At 39.7% G+C, this 14,849-nt stretch overlaps 1 protein-coding gene across 1 annotated transcript; it reads left to right on the forward strand.

Moving 5' to 3' along the window:
* The first annotated feature begins 3,634 nt into the window (after nucleotides 1-3,634).
* LOC118815989 lies at nucleotides 3,635-10,916 on the forward strand. The gene is made up of 7 exons (XM_036582458.1): nucleotides 3,635-3,693; nucleotides 3,798-3,836; nucleotides 5,139-5,332; nucleotides 5,834-5,988; nucleotides 7,134-7,600; nucleotides 9,743-9,939; nucleotides 10,029-10,916. Exons 2-7 carry the CDS (start codon nucleotides 3,821-3,823, stop codon nucleotides 10,236-10,238), a joined length of 1,239 nt encoding a protein of 412 aa, XP_036438351.1. The 5' UTR covers nucleotides 3,635-3,693; nucleotides 3,798-3,820; the 3' UTR covers nucleotides 10,239-10,916.
* The last annotated feature ends 3,933 nt before the right edge of the window (nucleotides 10,917-14,849 follow it).

Consider the following 14,849-nt stretch of genomic DNA (forward strand, 5'->3'; position numbering starts at 1 on the left):
AAAAGGTTTTATACAGAACCACAAAAAACACGTTCTTCTTCAATCTGAAGAACCATTTAATGATGCAAAGAATCATGCAATGTCTTCTTGAGGGCTCATAGTTCTATAGAGAACCATTGTCTTTACCATAGAACCCTTGAAGAACCATCTTTTTAAATTGTGTACATCTTTTGTAGCTCTCTTATCACAGTGTCCTAAATTACATTCTAATAAAATCTTTGCACAAATCATAATCGCAATAAATCATAATAACAGTGAAATGCACTGTTTCATGGTATGTTTCAGGTCATTGTCTTGTTACACAGGGATGAATTGTCCAGTGAGTTTCGAGGCATTTGCTTGATTCTGAGCAGCTCAGATCAAAGCTTTAGTAGAAATCATTTTTCTTGGCCAAGTGTTCAGCAGTGGTGCAAATTTGTGGTGAATAAATGTTATATATAATATAAATAATAAATGATATATAAAGTAACTTTTCCCTAAACTGTCAATCCAGAGCTATATTAAAAAAAAATCAAAGTGCATCTGAAACCCTTTCATCCAGTTAATTGGATTTAGCATTTAATTTAATCTGTTTGGTCATTATTTTTTCCATTTCTCTTTTATGTATCCAGTTTGACTTTTATAAATATGTAACTATTTTATATAATCACCATAAAAGATTTACATTTCAATCATTTTTACATTATTGTTCTGGGTTCTCTCATTTTTTAATGTCATGGCAGATTTTTAGTAGATTTCTTATGTGTGTGAACTGATGTAGTTGAGAGGGTGTCGGATTCAAAATGAGCAGAAACCAGTTATAAGGGATTCTGCGGGGTAAAAATGAGTTTCTGATGAGCGGAAACCAGTTATAAAGGGTTTCTGATGAGCAGAAACCAGTTATAAAACGGGTTGTGATGGGCAAAAACGGGTTTCCAATGAGCAAAAACCAGTTACAAAGGGTTTCTAATGGGTAAAATCGGGCGTCCAATGAGCGGGAAACCAGTTATAAAGGGGTTTGTGATGGGCAAAAATGGGTTTCTGATGCGCAAAAAACAGTTATAAGTGGTTCTGAGGGGCAAAAATGGGTTATAAACCAGTTATAACAGGTTTCTGACAAGCAGAAACCATTATAAAGGGTTTCTGATGAGTAGAAACCAGTTATAAAGGGTTCTGATGGGTAAAAACGGGTTATAAGCCAGTTATAAAGGGTTTCTGATGAGCAGTCACCAGTTATAAGGGGTTCTAATGGGCAAATTGGGTTTCCAGTGAGCAAAAACCAGTAACAAGGGGGTTTCTGATGAGTGGAAACCAGTTGTAAAAAGGTTTGTGATGGGCAAAAATGGGTTTCTGATGAGTGAAAAACAGTTATAAAGGGTTTCTTATGAGCAGAAACCAGTTATAAAGGGTTTCAGATGAGGAGTCACCAGTTTTAAGGAGTTTTGATATGCAAATGCAGGTTTCCAGTAAGCAGAAACCAGTTATAAAGGGGTTTGTGATGGGCAAAAATGGGTTTCTGATGAGTGAAAACTAGTTATGAAGGGTTTCTAATGAGCAGAAACCTGTTATAGAGTGTTCTGATGGGCAAAAACGGGTTTCCAATGAGCAAAAACCAGTTACAAAGGGTTTCTAATGGGTAAAATCGGGCGTCCAATGAGCGGGAAACCAGTTATAAAGGGGTTTGTGATGGGAGAAAATGGGTTTCTGATGCGCAAAAAACAGTTATAAGTGGTTCTGAGGGGCAAAAATGGGTTATAAACCAGTTATAACAGGTTTCTGACAAGCACAAACCATTATAAAGGGTTTCTGATGAGTAGAAACCAATTATAAAGGGTTCTGATGGGTAAAAACAGGTTATAAGCCAGTTATAAAGGGTTTCTGATGAGCAGTCACCAGTTATAAGGGGTTCTAATGGGCAAATTGGGTTTCCAGTGAGCAAAAACCAGTTACAAGGGGGTTTCTGATGAGTGGAAACCAGTTGTAAAAAGGTTTGTGATGGGCAAAAATGGGTTTCTGATGAGTGAAAACCAGTTATAAAGGGTTTCTTATGAGCAGAAACCAGTTATAAAGGGTTTCAGATGAGGAGTCACCAGTTATAAGGGGTTTTGATATGCAAATGCAGGTTTCCGGTAAGCAGAAACCAGTTATAAAGGGGTTTGTGATGGGCAAAAATGGGTTTCTGATGAGTGAAAACCAGTTATGAAGGGTTTCTAATGAGCAGAAACCTGTTATAGAGTGTTCTGATGGGCAAAAATGGGTTTTCAGTGAGCAAAAACCAGTTACAAAGTGGTTTCCGATGAGCAGTTTTAAGTGGGTTTGTGATGGGCAAAAACAGGTTTCTGATGAGCGGAAACCAGTTGCAAAGGGGTTTCTGATGAGAAAAATCAGGCTCTAAATGGCAGATGAATGTGGAAAAGTGTACGATACCTTCAGCATGACAGCCTCAGAGGATACAAAGAGAAGTTGGGTCTCCACTGCTCGCATCCGGAGCAGCCTCTCCAACTTCGGGAACTTCGCCAGACACAGGTAGGAGAGGTGGTACAGCTTGGAGACCTGCTGAGAACATGGGACGAGCTCCTCAACGAACCCCGTGTCCCACAGCTTAAGGGCACAACTTCTGTGGTTTCCACACACACACAAACACACACACACACACACACACACACACTTTTAAGTGTGTCTAACATGCTTGTTCTGCATTTACAAAGAACTGTTTTTTTTGTTTTTGCATCGAGAAAGTTTCTTCAGATTGCTGGAGAATGTGCTGTAGATGGTTCTGCATAGAACCTTTTGCTGCCTAAGGGGAAGACAACGGACCTCCGTTTATCAACGGTGGTGATGCGGTGCAGGGCTACCAATGTTCTCCCCAGCTTGTTAGTGCAGATGGACATCAGTTTTTATTTTATTATTTACATGTTCTTTGAAGGGGTGTGTCCAAACTTTTCCTTGGTACTAAATACAGTGTCACTGAGGCAGAGTGTCTCAAAAATATCTCCTTTAATTTGCAGCATAACACTGCTAAGTGGTCACAATTATGTTTTTCAGGGCTAAAAAATCTCAATATTTATTGACTGGCCAAATCAGTGAAAGACGACTTTTAACAGTGGGGTTTACCAGCGACAAGTATAAAATAAAAAGGCCTATTAGAGCTAACAGGAGATCTGTGGTGCCAAGCTTCTATGCCAGCTTATGGAACTCTAGGACCTCCTTGTCTTTTCCTGGATTTACCTCAAAACAAGTTCCTTTCATTTATTTTTTGGCACACATTTCGATACTCGATCAGTATCCCATAAATTCTGAATATATTCCATGGATAATTCCTTTTAAACATGTTCCTTAGAGGGTTAGCGGTGGGAAAGGGGGGTCTTTTATAGCATTAAACCTGCTTTATTTCTCTGCTAAGGCTTCATCGTTTGTGGCTTTGTAGACCTGCTGATGGAACACAGTGACAAAGCTGACTAGGAACTCAACAGACTACAAACTGAATAGGATTCTGTTTATTTCAAGCGTCATAAACAATATGTTATTGGTAACTTGTTATTTCAGATTGAGCTTTTCCAAGTAACTCCACTAAGCTGTTTGAGCTGGTAGAGGGAAGTGTTGTAGTTGGTCCGATGCTGCACGTCTTTTCCAGTGAAGTGGAGGTTCATGGTATAAAATCTCGGCAGTGAGCACACAGTGCCTCACATCACGAAGAAGCACCAAGCTCTGCAAGTAAGTTTCTCTCAGTTTTTACTTTATCTGATCACTTTTCTCTCATAGGTAACAGTTAAACATTTCCAAAAACTCTTGTCTGTGAAATGTCTTCTGATTTTCAGGACAGAACTCCTACAGAACTACAATGGCTCAGAGCAAAGGCAAGTAAAACTACAGCAATTCATACTTTCTACATTTTTCTTCTGTTCAAGTTTTAGTGAAAAGGAATTTATTTGAAGCTCAGTTCCACTTGTAAACATTCTCTTTCTTGGGTTTAATTTCATTCTATTAGGAGGGTTCAGCTTCTGTTCTGCTTAATAAAGCTGTAGTTCCTATACTGAAAGATGCCAGACGAACTAAGAACTTTCATAAGTACTTATTAGAAGTGTGAAAATAAATAAAAAGGTACCAAATCGTTGCTGTCATATCTCCAAAAAGGTAACTGTACATGAGGAAAAACATGCTTAACTTTTAATGGAAGTCAGTGTAGAACTTATTTGGTCCAAGTAATTTTGGAGCATTTCTATTGGTCCATTGATGATGAAATTTTGGCACAACGTAAAGAGCAGCTTGCGATTTCAAATTATGTCAAACAATGTAAAATGACAAAAATGGAGATATGAGGTTTTGTTCCAACAACAGCAAAATACTCATTGATATTTCTGAACTCGTTCTCAAAATAACCCTTAAAAACAATAACATTTAAAGTGTTTTTAGTCGTCTGTCTTATGGAACAGATAAGCTTCCATTTTGGTTCAGTTTCCATTTGGTATCAGTCACAGCAGCTGCAGTAGACGTGCATCTCACGTCTGTCGAAACCAAGCCTACGAGACTACATTTCAAATAATGATTTACTAAAATGTGCTGATTTTTTTTGGAGGATGGTAATAAAACACACCTGTTGGAACAAAACCTTGTATCTCCGAAATCACTTCTTTACAGGAGAAGGAAAATCCTTTACTTTTAATGTAAGTCAGTGGAACCAGACCTTTTTTCAAGGTCATTTTGGGTCATTTCTTTTGGTCCATTCATCATAAAATTTACAAACATTATAAAGGGTAACACGCATTTTCAAATTATGTCAAAAACTGACAAACAATAAAAATGGAGATACAAAGTTTTGTTCCAACAGCAGCAATATTTTTTATTCTGGAGGGCTAATTTACATAAAGTCATATGCAAAAGTTAGAAACACCAGTGAAATTACATGTTTTTGCCCATTTTCTGAAAATAACATCATCCACGAGAGCAAACGTTTTTACTTTTTGATTTTTTTTTTGTTTAGTTTTTGCTATTTTCAAATCAACAAAATTTAATCTGGGGTGCCAAAACTTTTGCATACAACTGTACCTATGGTCCTTCAAATGCAACATTCGTTTAGTGCTGCTGTTTCACTGCTGACCACTCTTTCTATCATTTCATTAACACGCTTTCTTTTTTGTTGTTGTTTGTGGAAATCTCAGAACTTGTGTCGACCAATGAAGAATGGAACCCAGTGTTCACTGAGGAGCTCCTCCCATGTTCTCAGAAGGTCTCACTGCTGTACCACCTCTCCTACCTGTGTTTGGGTAAATTCTCTAACTGTGAGCGGCTGCTCAGGATGAGAGTGCTGGAAACCCAACTTCTCTTTGTATCCTCCGAGGCTGTCCTACTGAAGGTATGATCAAATCTGAGTAGTTAACTATCAGAAATGCATTTAAATCAATTTTTGTTCATATAGAGTAAGAATAGTGAGTCAACGCTTTGGTTTCTAAAACGTATGGGTGTGGATGTGATTGAGGGTGTTAATGTGTGTGGGTCAGAGGAGCACGGGTCTCAATCCCAGCATCAACAGCAAATTTGACCATGGATATTAGGAATCTAACTACAGTCAAACGGCTTCATAACCTTGTGGGCCACAAGGGAAACAGAGTCAGTAGCTAATGTTAAAACCAGTTGTGTGGTTGTATTTCAGATAGAAGGGCGGTGAGAGCAGATTTGCAAAGTTTTCAAATTTCCCCACAAACTCAACAACACTAGAGCAGGTGGGACAAAAATGTAATTTTGAAAAATTGGGACGGGCGATACCCCCTCCACCCCCACCCACTAACACACACGGAAAAATGTTGTATTTTAAAATGTAATGTACATATAATTCACTTTCCTCCTACCATGACAGTGTTTGGGCACCAGTCAGAACTTAGTTTCAGCCCTGTTTCCAATGCTGAAGCTTGCTGTTGAAAAAGATAAACCAGAGATAGCTAAGAATTACCTGGAGAAGGCGAGAACTTGGATCGAGGAAAATATTCAAGAAGTGAACCGGATAATAGAAAGGTAATGTCAAAGATTGGCATGAGGTATGCATGACTCTTGCTGCTCCGATTGTAGAGCTGTGTCAAGAATTTAACCACTCTGTAATGAGAACGTTTGGGGACAACCACAATCTCAGAAATAAAGGTAGTAAACTGTCACTGGGGCAGTTCCCCTCTTATCACTGGGGTGGGACCCTCAAAGGTACATCTCAGTACCTTTAGTCAGGGAACATAACTGAACCATAATCCACTGAAATGATATGTTCTAAGCTGTACTGACTCCACACACCCCGTCTCGACTCCAGGCTTTTATTTTACTGTTCTGTTTTAAATCATTCGGTTATGAAAAGGTACAAATACGAACTTTTCACCTGGAGAAACTTATTTAAGGTTCACAATCAGACCTTAAAACCACTGTAGTACCTTTGAGAGAACATTTACATTGTTTGTACCTTGATGAACGAAAAATGTACCTAAGCAGAACCTTTATTTCTCATAGTGCATGAGAAATTTATGTGGGTGGGAATGTAGATGTATTAGGGTAGAAACAAAAACTTAAATTTCTAAACCCCACATAAGTGGAGCTCATAGTAGGAGACGATGGTAAGCTTGGCAACACTGTCTAAGGCATAGCAGGCCTGTCGTTAGCTCGGAGATGTAACACAAGTTAGCATGGCTGAAAAGTTAACAAGGCTGAAAAGTCAGCATGGCTGAAAAGTTGGCATGGCAACTTTGTGATTTAAGATGAAGTTAGATTAAGATTAAGTGACTCTTATTAGTCCGACAATGGGGAAATTTCACCTCCGCATTTGACTTATCCGTGCAGTGAAACACCACATACACACTAGTGAACACACACACTAAGGGGCAGTGAGCACACTTGCTCGGACGGTGGGCAGCCCTATCAGCGCCCAGAGAGCTGGAGGTAAGGTGTCTTGCTCAAGGGCAGCTCAGTCATGTACTGTCAGCCTATCCTTATGACACAGCCATATGCAGAAGCTGCATTCTTCTCATAATAGATTCACTGAGGATGTAAATCAGTCTGCCAAAGATTTGGTGCCACTGGTCAAATTCCATGTTTTGTTGTTCAACCCAAACGTTTGCATGCAACCTGATGACTGCTGACTGTAATGATTTGTGTGCTTAATTTTACCATTTAATGTTCAGATACGATCTACTCAACAAAAACTTGGCCCTAAGTACCCTTGACATCAACGCTGAAAAGACAGAGATGGAAAAAAAGTCTGCTCAGCTGCTCCAGGAGAATGAAGAAATAAAGAAAACGCTAAAGACCCTTGAAGAGATGCTGGAAGAAACCAATGAAAAGCTGACAGAAACCGAGAAAACGATTGGTGACAAAAATCTCGAGCTGCAAAATCTTGTCAAACATTTTGTAAGCTTCAGTAAACAAGGACACAAGCGCTTTGAACAGCTATCTGCTTCCGTGCCGTTCACTATTGAGTGCAGCAGTGCTTTGGCAACTTCTCCTGGTGCTGTTGAGAAAATCAACACTCTCCAATCTGAAGTGAACCGCCTCGCTTCTGAAAAGGCCACTCTGAGTCAGAAACAATGGGACATACAGGTCCAGATAACGGATTGGCAAATGAAGCTGGCCAAACAGAAGATTGACCAAGGTTGGTGTCTTTATCTGCTGATCTTTGTGCTTTCAGCATCTCACAAGCCACTTTTCCATTGATGAGGCTCTGGTCCAAAAATCTTGGACCATTCTACATGTTTTACCTCAAAAAATGGCCAACTTGCTTGTCCACAACTTGCAAGTCAAGAACCAATGACCCACTGACACAAGTGACCAGTTGTTTATCAAGTGGTTAATCCAACATTCCCCATTTTATTTTGTAAAGAAAATGGTTCTATATGGAACCATGAGCAGTCAAAGTACCCTTTGCATGATAAGGGTTCTTTGCATCATGAAGGCCTTCTTTAGACCAATGGAGAATGTGCTGTAGATGGTTCAATATAGAACTTTTTTAAAAAGGGTTCTACATACCACCCAAAACAGTTCTTCTATTCAAGTTCGTAACAATAGAAGAATCCTTTTGGATACTATATAGAACCATTTTCAAACGGAACCCATGAAAAACCACCCTTATTGCAGCGCTCTGTATCTTTAATGCCTTATATGTCAACTTCTGTTACTGGACTAGGGAACCCTCACAGGCCAGGACAGCTCTTAAAAGGAGAGTTCCACTGATTTTTCAACAGGTTCTGCACAATTAAACGGTTATGATGTAAGCAAAGTTCATTCAGAGTGGTTTGGAGTGAAATGCTGCGTTCTAGAGAAACTTACAGTCAGAGTTGTTCACAGTGGTGGTGATAGGAACCAGGCATCCACCTTTAAAAGCTCCTGCACAGAAAGTTACTACATGAAATGGTTATGAATTCACTGCCTGATGTCTGAAGCACTGTTTTGTGACCAAGTTTTGGCTTAAAATATATTTTAATCCATTTATTTCAATCCATTCATGGTGGAGGGATACATGCAGGGTGATTTGAAGCAAAATAGTCCCAAAAGAAAATTTATTTTTTCAGGTTTTCCACTATTTTCCCATCATCAACATTACATATACTCTCACTTTTCAAATTAAGTCAAACTGTATAGTCACCCCCATTCTAAGGAGCGAATCAGGGAGTGGATGCACTGCACGACGCCTTCGATCAGCTGTGCTTTGTGAATGATTCACCTGCAAGACGAAACAGAAGCCGAGAGACGCACAGACCTTTAATTCAGTGTTTTCACTCCAGGCTTGGAGCCGCTGCACTGTATAGTTTAGTGTTTCTCTCTGCTGTTCACACCTCGTTCAGCTCAAGAAGGGATTAATCAGCTAATAATATCAGGTATTTTAACCAGGAAACCACAGTGATGCAGTGCAGGGGTTTCAGGACTGGAGCTGAACTCTGAACTAACTGCACTAGCAAACTTACAGAATCACGTCTGTCGAAACACGACGTCGCTTTCCGACCCACGACATTCAGTCTGATATTTAACCTTCATGTTTCTCCATTCAAACATCATTTAAATCAGAAACAGAGAGTAAAGTTATGCCGGCTGTCTGCAGCTCCGTTAGGGGGACGACTGTTTATCTCTCGGCTGTTAACATTAGCTAAAGTTATCTAAAGGCCAGAATTGATCACATCTGTGTTAATTAGCTGATGTCGTTACCCTCTTATGATCACAGAGTTTTTCTCCTCTCACACCATGGGATCCTTTACCCACCCTGACGTGAAGAGCCGGTGAGCTTCTGTGCTTTTAAATGCTTTGAGAGTCTCCAGATTAGGGAGAGGGGCTGAGTATGAGATCAATATAGATGTCAGGAAAACACTAATTTGGTAGCTTTTCCTCCAGTTTAAGTTGGATCAGGGTTCAGGGGTAATCGTATGAGGATCACAGACTGTTTTATCTACTTTCTCGAGGAACATTTTTCTCTTCCAAAGTAAGGAGGGTAAGTTTAGCCGTGTTTCACCTCTAGTTATGCTAGTGTGGAGCAGCGAAGCCAGAAATTCAGAGCCACAACAGAAAAATCACAAGACTGAAACCCTGGGATAAACTCAGAAGACTCGTGTAGGTTCACTGGTGGTTTTGGATAGTAAATAAAGTGTCTATATTTGTGTTGTAGTCATGGCGACCCCTGGTTCCTATCACCACCACTGTAAAGAGATCTGAACCATTTCACACCAAACCACTCTGAATCACTGTTTATCTCAAACATTGAAGATGTGAGAACTAAGTGTGCTTTCCATCTGTTTTTTTTTTCTAGATTCCATCCCCGATGAAGTCCACCTTGGAAAAGTTCAGCACAATCTGTCTCTTATGCAGCAAATTTTTAATAAGCTTGGGAAATTTTGGGAAAAGGTGCACAAGAACTTGGGCATAATCAAAGACAAGACCGTTGAAGATTTTGTTGACCCTGACCTAAAAGAAGGTTTTTTGATGATAATAGAAAAAGCCTTGGAGGTAACTGATGTCAGTATGCACTGAAGTTTGGATGTTATTATTATTTTATTAAAGAGGTCTGACCGTCATCTGTTGTTAAAATTTCACAGATTTGGGGACGTTTTGGTGGCTCCTTTGGTAAAGGTGCTCAGATATTCAGAGCGCAGTCCAGGGATGCCTACCACTACCTGGAGATCGACCCATCCTCCCTCTCAGAGGAGGAGTGGCAGAAAGAATACGACAGTGTGAAAAATCAGCTGAGGGAAATTAAAGTGTTCAGCGGGGAGTACGACAGCAACCAAATCACCCAAGCAGAGTGATGTATATACTAATGCACATCTCTTTACGATACTGTTGGTAGAGCTAGTCAGTTATTGTGATTATCAATAGTAACAGTGTGTTACAGTTACTTGTTGGTTCTTTCCGTAATCATAATTATTCCTTCTTTAAAGATAATCATGTTTGATGTAGTGCAAAAGTGCCGTCACTCCCTTTTACTGTTTACGTGTACGCTCCTAGCTTTGTTTTTAGCATCACTTCATCATAGATGAACAGTAATACGGTTATTTAGCCTTAACAAGCCAGTAGTTGGCTGCTCATTAGTCCATTATTATTATTATTATATGTATATTTTTTTGGATTTTTCCCCAATTTTCTCCCCAATCACTGGACAGCTGAACGTGCTCAGAGGAAAACACTAACCACCAGATCTGTTACATCAGCTAACAGACACCTATGATGACTAGCATTGCGCTGAGTGTTGGGGTGAGGGGGGGGCATCCTACCCACCCAGAGATCGTGGCCAATTGTGCTGTCTTGGACTCCTGGCCACGAATGGCTGTAGCATCACCAGGGTCCTTTATAAAGCAATAACTAGTGTGAATTTTCCAGGAAACTGCTATTTGTATATTATACATCATAGTGTTTTGCACAGCATGTAAGGGGACCATTATTATGCCCTACAAATCCTTATCATAGCTGGTAACAAAATGTACCAAGCAAATAACTACTAATTAACTATGAATATTAAGTCTGATTGAGGATAAGCCCTCTTCACCCTGAGATTAAAGCTGGGGTTACACTACGCAACTTTTACCCTGATTTTAGCCCCGATTCTCAGTCTGGCTGAGTCTGAGCTGATCGGCTCTAGTCTGCAGATTTTTGATTCAGTCGGAGTCGATGGTTGGAGAGAGAGTCGAGTTGTGTTTGAGGGGCGCAAACTCAGATTTACAGCCTCCCATTCGCGTTTCAGACCAGTTAGAGTTTATCAAATGTTTGATTTTTTGACCCGACTCTGAGCGAAATCTAATGTAAACTGATCAACGACTCTCCATGGACTTCTCCAACAGCCAATGAAAACTGAGAGTGCGAAATAAGAAAATGCAGCAAGGTAAACAAAGAAAAATGGTGAAAAGTCTCTCACGTGTGGAGTGAAGCTTTTTAATGAGCTGAGTTTAAGGCAGAATGGAGTTTATGCACATTTAAAACTCTAAAAATACCAAACTGATCACATTTTTAAATCCATGATCCACTTAAACATGTTTACTGGCTGCTTCTTTACTGTATCAGTGCCAACGGCAGAGAAAACAGCAGCAGTCGCTACACGTTTGTTTATTTGCGTCTCCTGGTAACGGGAGAATGCGAGAGTTCAGTGAGTTCTGTTCGGTTCATCAACAGCTTAAACGTGGAGTAGCGTGTGATCCCTAATCGTTTAGTGTGTGATCTCCAATATTTCAGTCGCCCAAAAAAATCTGCAAAAAACAGATAGTGTGAGATGTCCAGTCTTCTATAATCTGTTAGGACTTTAAAAGTTGAGTAATGAACCCAAAGCTTAAGACAACATTGAGACCACTAAGTTGTGGCATTGAGAACAACTTAAGCAATAGCTAATAATATCAGGAGAGGGAGCGTGTTATGACTCAGCTGTGATATGGTTACAGTTATTCATGATAACATATGACCTTGAGTGTTCTGTTGACTTTAAACAACAGTTCTGCAAAATAAATGTAAAAAGGAAAAGGAAAAAAAGGAAGACTGAATATATTTCAAATGTGCCCTAATCAGCAATTCCTTCTGCCAAAAAAGTAATACCCGTTTGCCTTACAGATAGCACTGTAAAGCTGCTTTATATTGGACATTCCCTGGATTTTCAGCTTTTTCTTGAAATGAACAAAAAAAATATTCAAACATTTACTTTTGAGGAGTGAGAAAATGTAGGTTTGATCATTTTTGGATGTTTTGAACATGAGAAATCGAGGAGAGAAAGTCTGATTTCCAGCGAATGTCCAATATAAAACCAACTTAACCATGCTGTCACAGACAGAGCTATAAAAATGTAGCAATCTCTGGTTCAGCTCTGCTTTTTCAATATGTCAGTATTTCCCTAAACGTCATCTTGTTCAATCAGTCTCTAAAGCATTTCACAGCCTATTCTGTTCATTTCCAGCAAATTCTAGTTTGATACATTTTTCTGTAATCACAATAGAAACATACTAATATCAGCATTTCACTGTCGACGGAACAAAACCTCATATATCCAAACTGCTAACTTTACAGAAGAAGGAAAAAACCTACTTTGCTTTTAATGTAAATCAATGGAACCAGAATTTTTACGAGTCCTTTTTGGCGCCAGCCACCAGAGGGCGGTGCAGGGTTGCTCCTAATCAGGAGAGATCCAATACACCTGTGGGACGGCCTATTTAAGAGCAAGGTTCAGTTTCAGCCTTGCTCAGTATTTGTATGAAGTTCTTACAAATGACTTGGCCGGTAACCTGGGTAGAGACGAGGGTTTTTCCCCCTCTCACTCTCTTTTGACTCTCTAGCTTCTCAAGATCTATCCTGTCTCTTCTCGAGTTGCAAATGTTCTATTCTTACTATCTTTTGTTAAGTGTGAGATTGAAGAAATCTTTTGGTTCAGGAACCTTCAGTTGGCGTTTGTTTTTGTGTTATGCTGGCCTGCTTCCTTGGCAGTCCTTTGTTTTCCCTCCCGTGGTAGTATTTAGGTGGGAATTCAAAGTTTTCACCCATTTTCAGGCTCCTTTGCGGTGGAGTAGCGGTAGCAAACGTGCCTTCCACCAAGAGTGAGCGAGTTTGCGCCCCACCTCGGACGAGCACGTTAACTATCCTTAGCTGTATTCCTTTGTTTAATTAGTTCTGATTAGGGTTCTCTTTTGAGCCTGTGTTGGTGACACACTCTGTTTGAATTTCCCTCTGAGTGGGTCACCCATTACAGTTTTGGGCTGTTTCTTTTGGTCAATTAATCATGAACTTTACACACAATGTAAAGGACAACAGACACTTTCAAATTATGTCAAAAACTGAAAAATGGAGATGCAAGGTTTTGTTCTGACATCAGCGATTTGTGACATTACAGCGCTCCGTGGAATCATACAGTGAAAAAAGTGTTATTTGTGAATTCAATCAATTAGATTGTGGTGTCAGAACTAAATATTGCGTAAAAATAAGTGCTTTGGAAAACTTCCTCTAGTCACTGCTTCATAATGAAGTAATGAGCAGCCAATTCATTACCAACTGCTGGCTCATTAAGTGCATTACAAGGGCATCATAATGTCCCTCTATACTGAAGTGTAACTGTTTTCTTTTGTTTACTCTTTGATATGCAGAATCAACTTTTAGAATTTGTATCTCTCTTGATTAGAATTATCACCATGATTATTGTATGTTCTCTGTTCGAATCTTTACTTGAATCATCACTGTTCACTTTTAATAAATCATTCAGAAGCAAAGAAGACTCCTATTTTGTCTCTCGTTCAGTGTAATGAAGTTTAATCTCTTAGTCTGTACACTTATTTGTCTAAATTAAGACCAGTTGAATTTTATTGTCATCTCTCATTATATACAGTTACAGTACACAGTGGAGGTGAATCAAAGTTCTCCAAACCTTTGGTGCATTAAAAATATGTACTAGCAGTTCAACAAAGTGCAATTTAAGCAAGACAAACACAAACATACCGGTAGTGGGACTTTCCATTTCCGAAGTTGTGCAGGCATTTAACATTCCCTGATCCACAGTGTCACGTATGTACCAGGAATACATCATAGAAGGCATTACCACCCACAGTGGACAGCGCCGTGGCTGGTGACAGGTGCTTAATGATCAGCAGCGTCTGGCTAGAATTGTCCGTTTGAACAGACAAGTTATCACATCCACATTCAGTGCAGGAGGCCCCACACGCATATCCCACAGGTCAGTGCAGACTTCTTTAGCTTCCATGGGATACAGGAGCAGAAGACCCACCAGAGAACCTCTGTTAACACCAAGACACCAGACACCTGGGCTCGTGAGGTTGCTAACCGGACCCTAAAAGACTGGCAACATGGCGTGGTCCGATGAGTCATGGTACCAATTGTTTTGGGCTGATGGTAGGGTTTGTGTCCATATTGGTGTAGGGTGTGTTCTCATGGCATGGGTTGCCACCCTGTGGGCAATAAAATACATGACTGGTTCAGTGTGAACGCTTCATATTTGTGGTATGTAGGATGCTGACTGAACATCCCCAACAAAGAGAAACCCTGAAAAGGACAGTTTATTAAAGTGGTTATTTTTCTTGAACTTTTTAGACTACATCCGTAATCTTGGTCTCTTCTGAAAGCTGACACTGAAGATCTTTTTCCGTGTATAGGAATTACTGTATCACTGATGCAGAGCAATAGAAGGTCAAATCCTGTAGAAGTGGGCTTATTTTTGTGCCTGAAAAGTTGGTACAGAAAGCAGTGTCTGTGCTATATCAACACAGAACACACATTCAGACAGAATTCTACCAACCCAAATACATTTTACAGAGATAGTAAAATAAATATTTCTGAATAGTCTAAATAAGTCTTCAACAGTGATGTCAGTAATGATAGAGGAATTTATTGTCAATCAGTGTGAACAGGACTAAAGAGAGGTAGGAATATTACAGCTCAGA

The sequence above is a fragment of the Colossoma macropomum genome, unplaced genomic scaffold, assembly GCF_904425465.1.
Source record: "Colossoma macropomum unplaced genomic scaffold, Colossoma_macropomum, whole genome shotgun sequence".
NCBI classification, from domain to species: domain Eukaryota; kingdom Metazoa; phylum Chordata; class Actinopteri; order Characiformes; family Serrasalmidae; genus Colossoma; species Colossoma macropomum.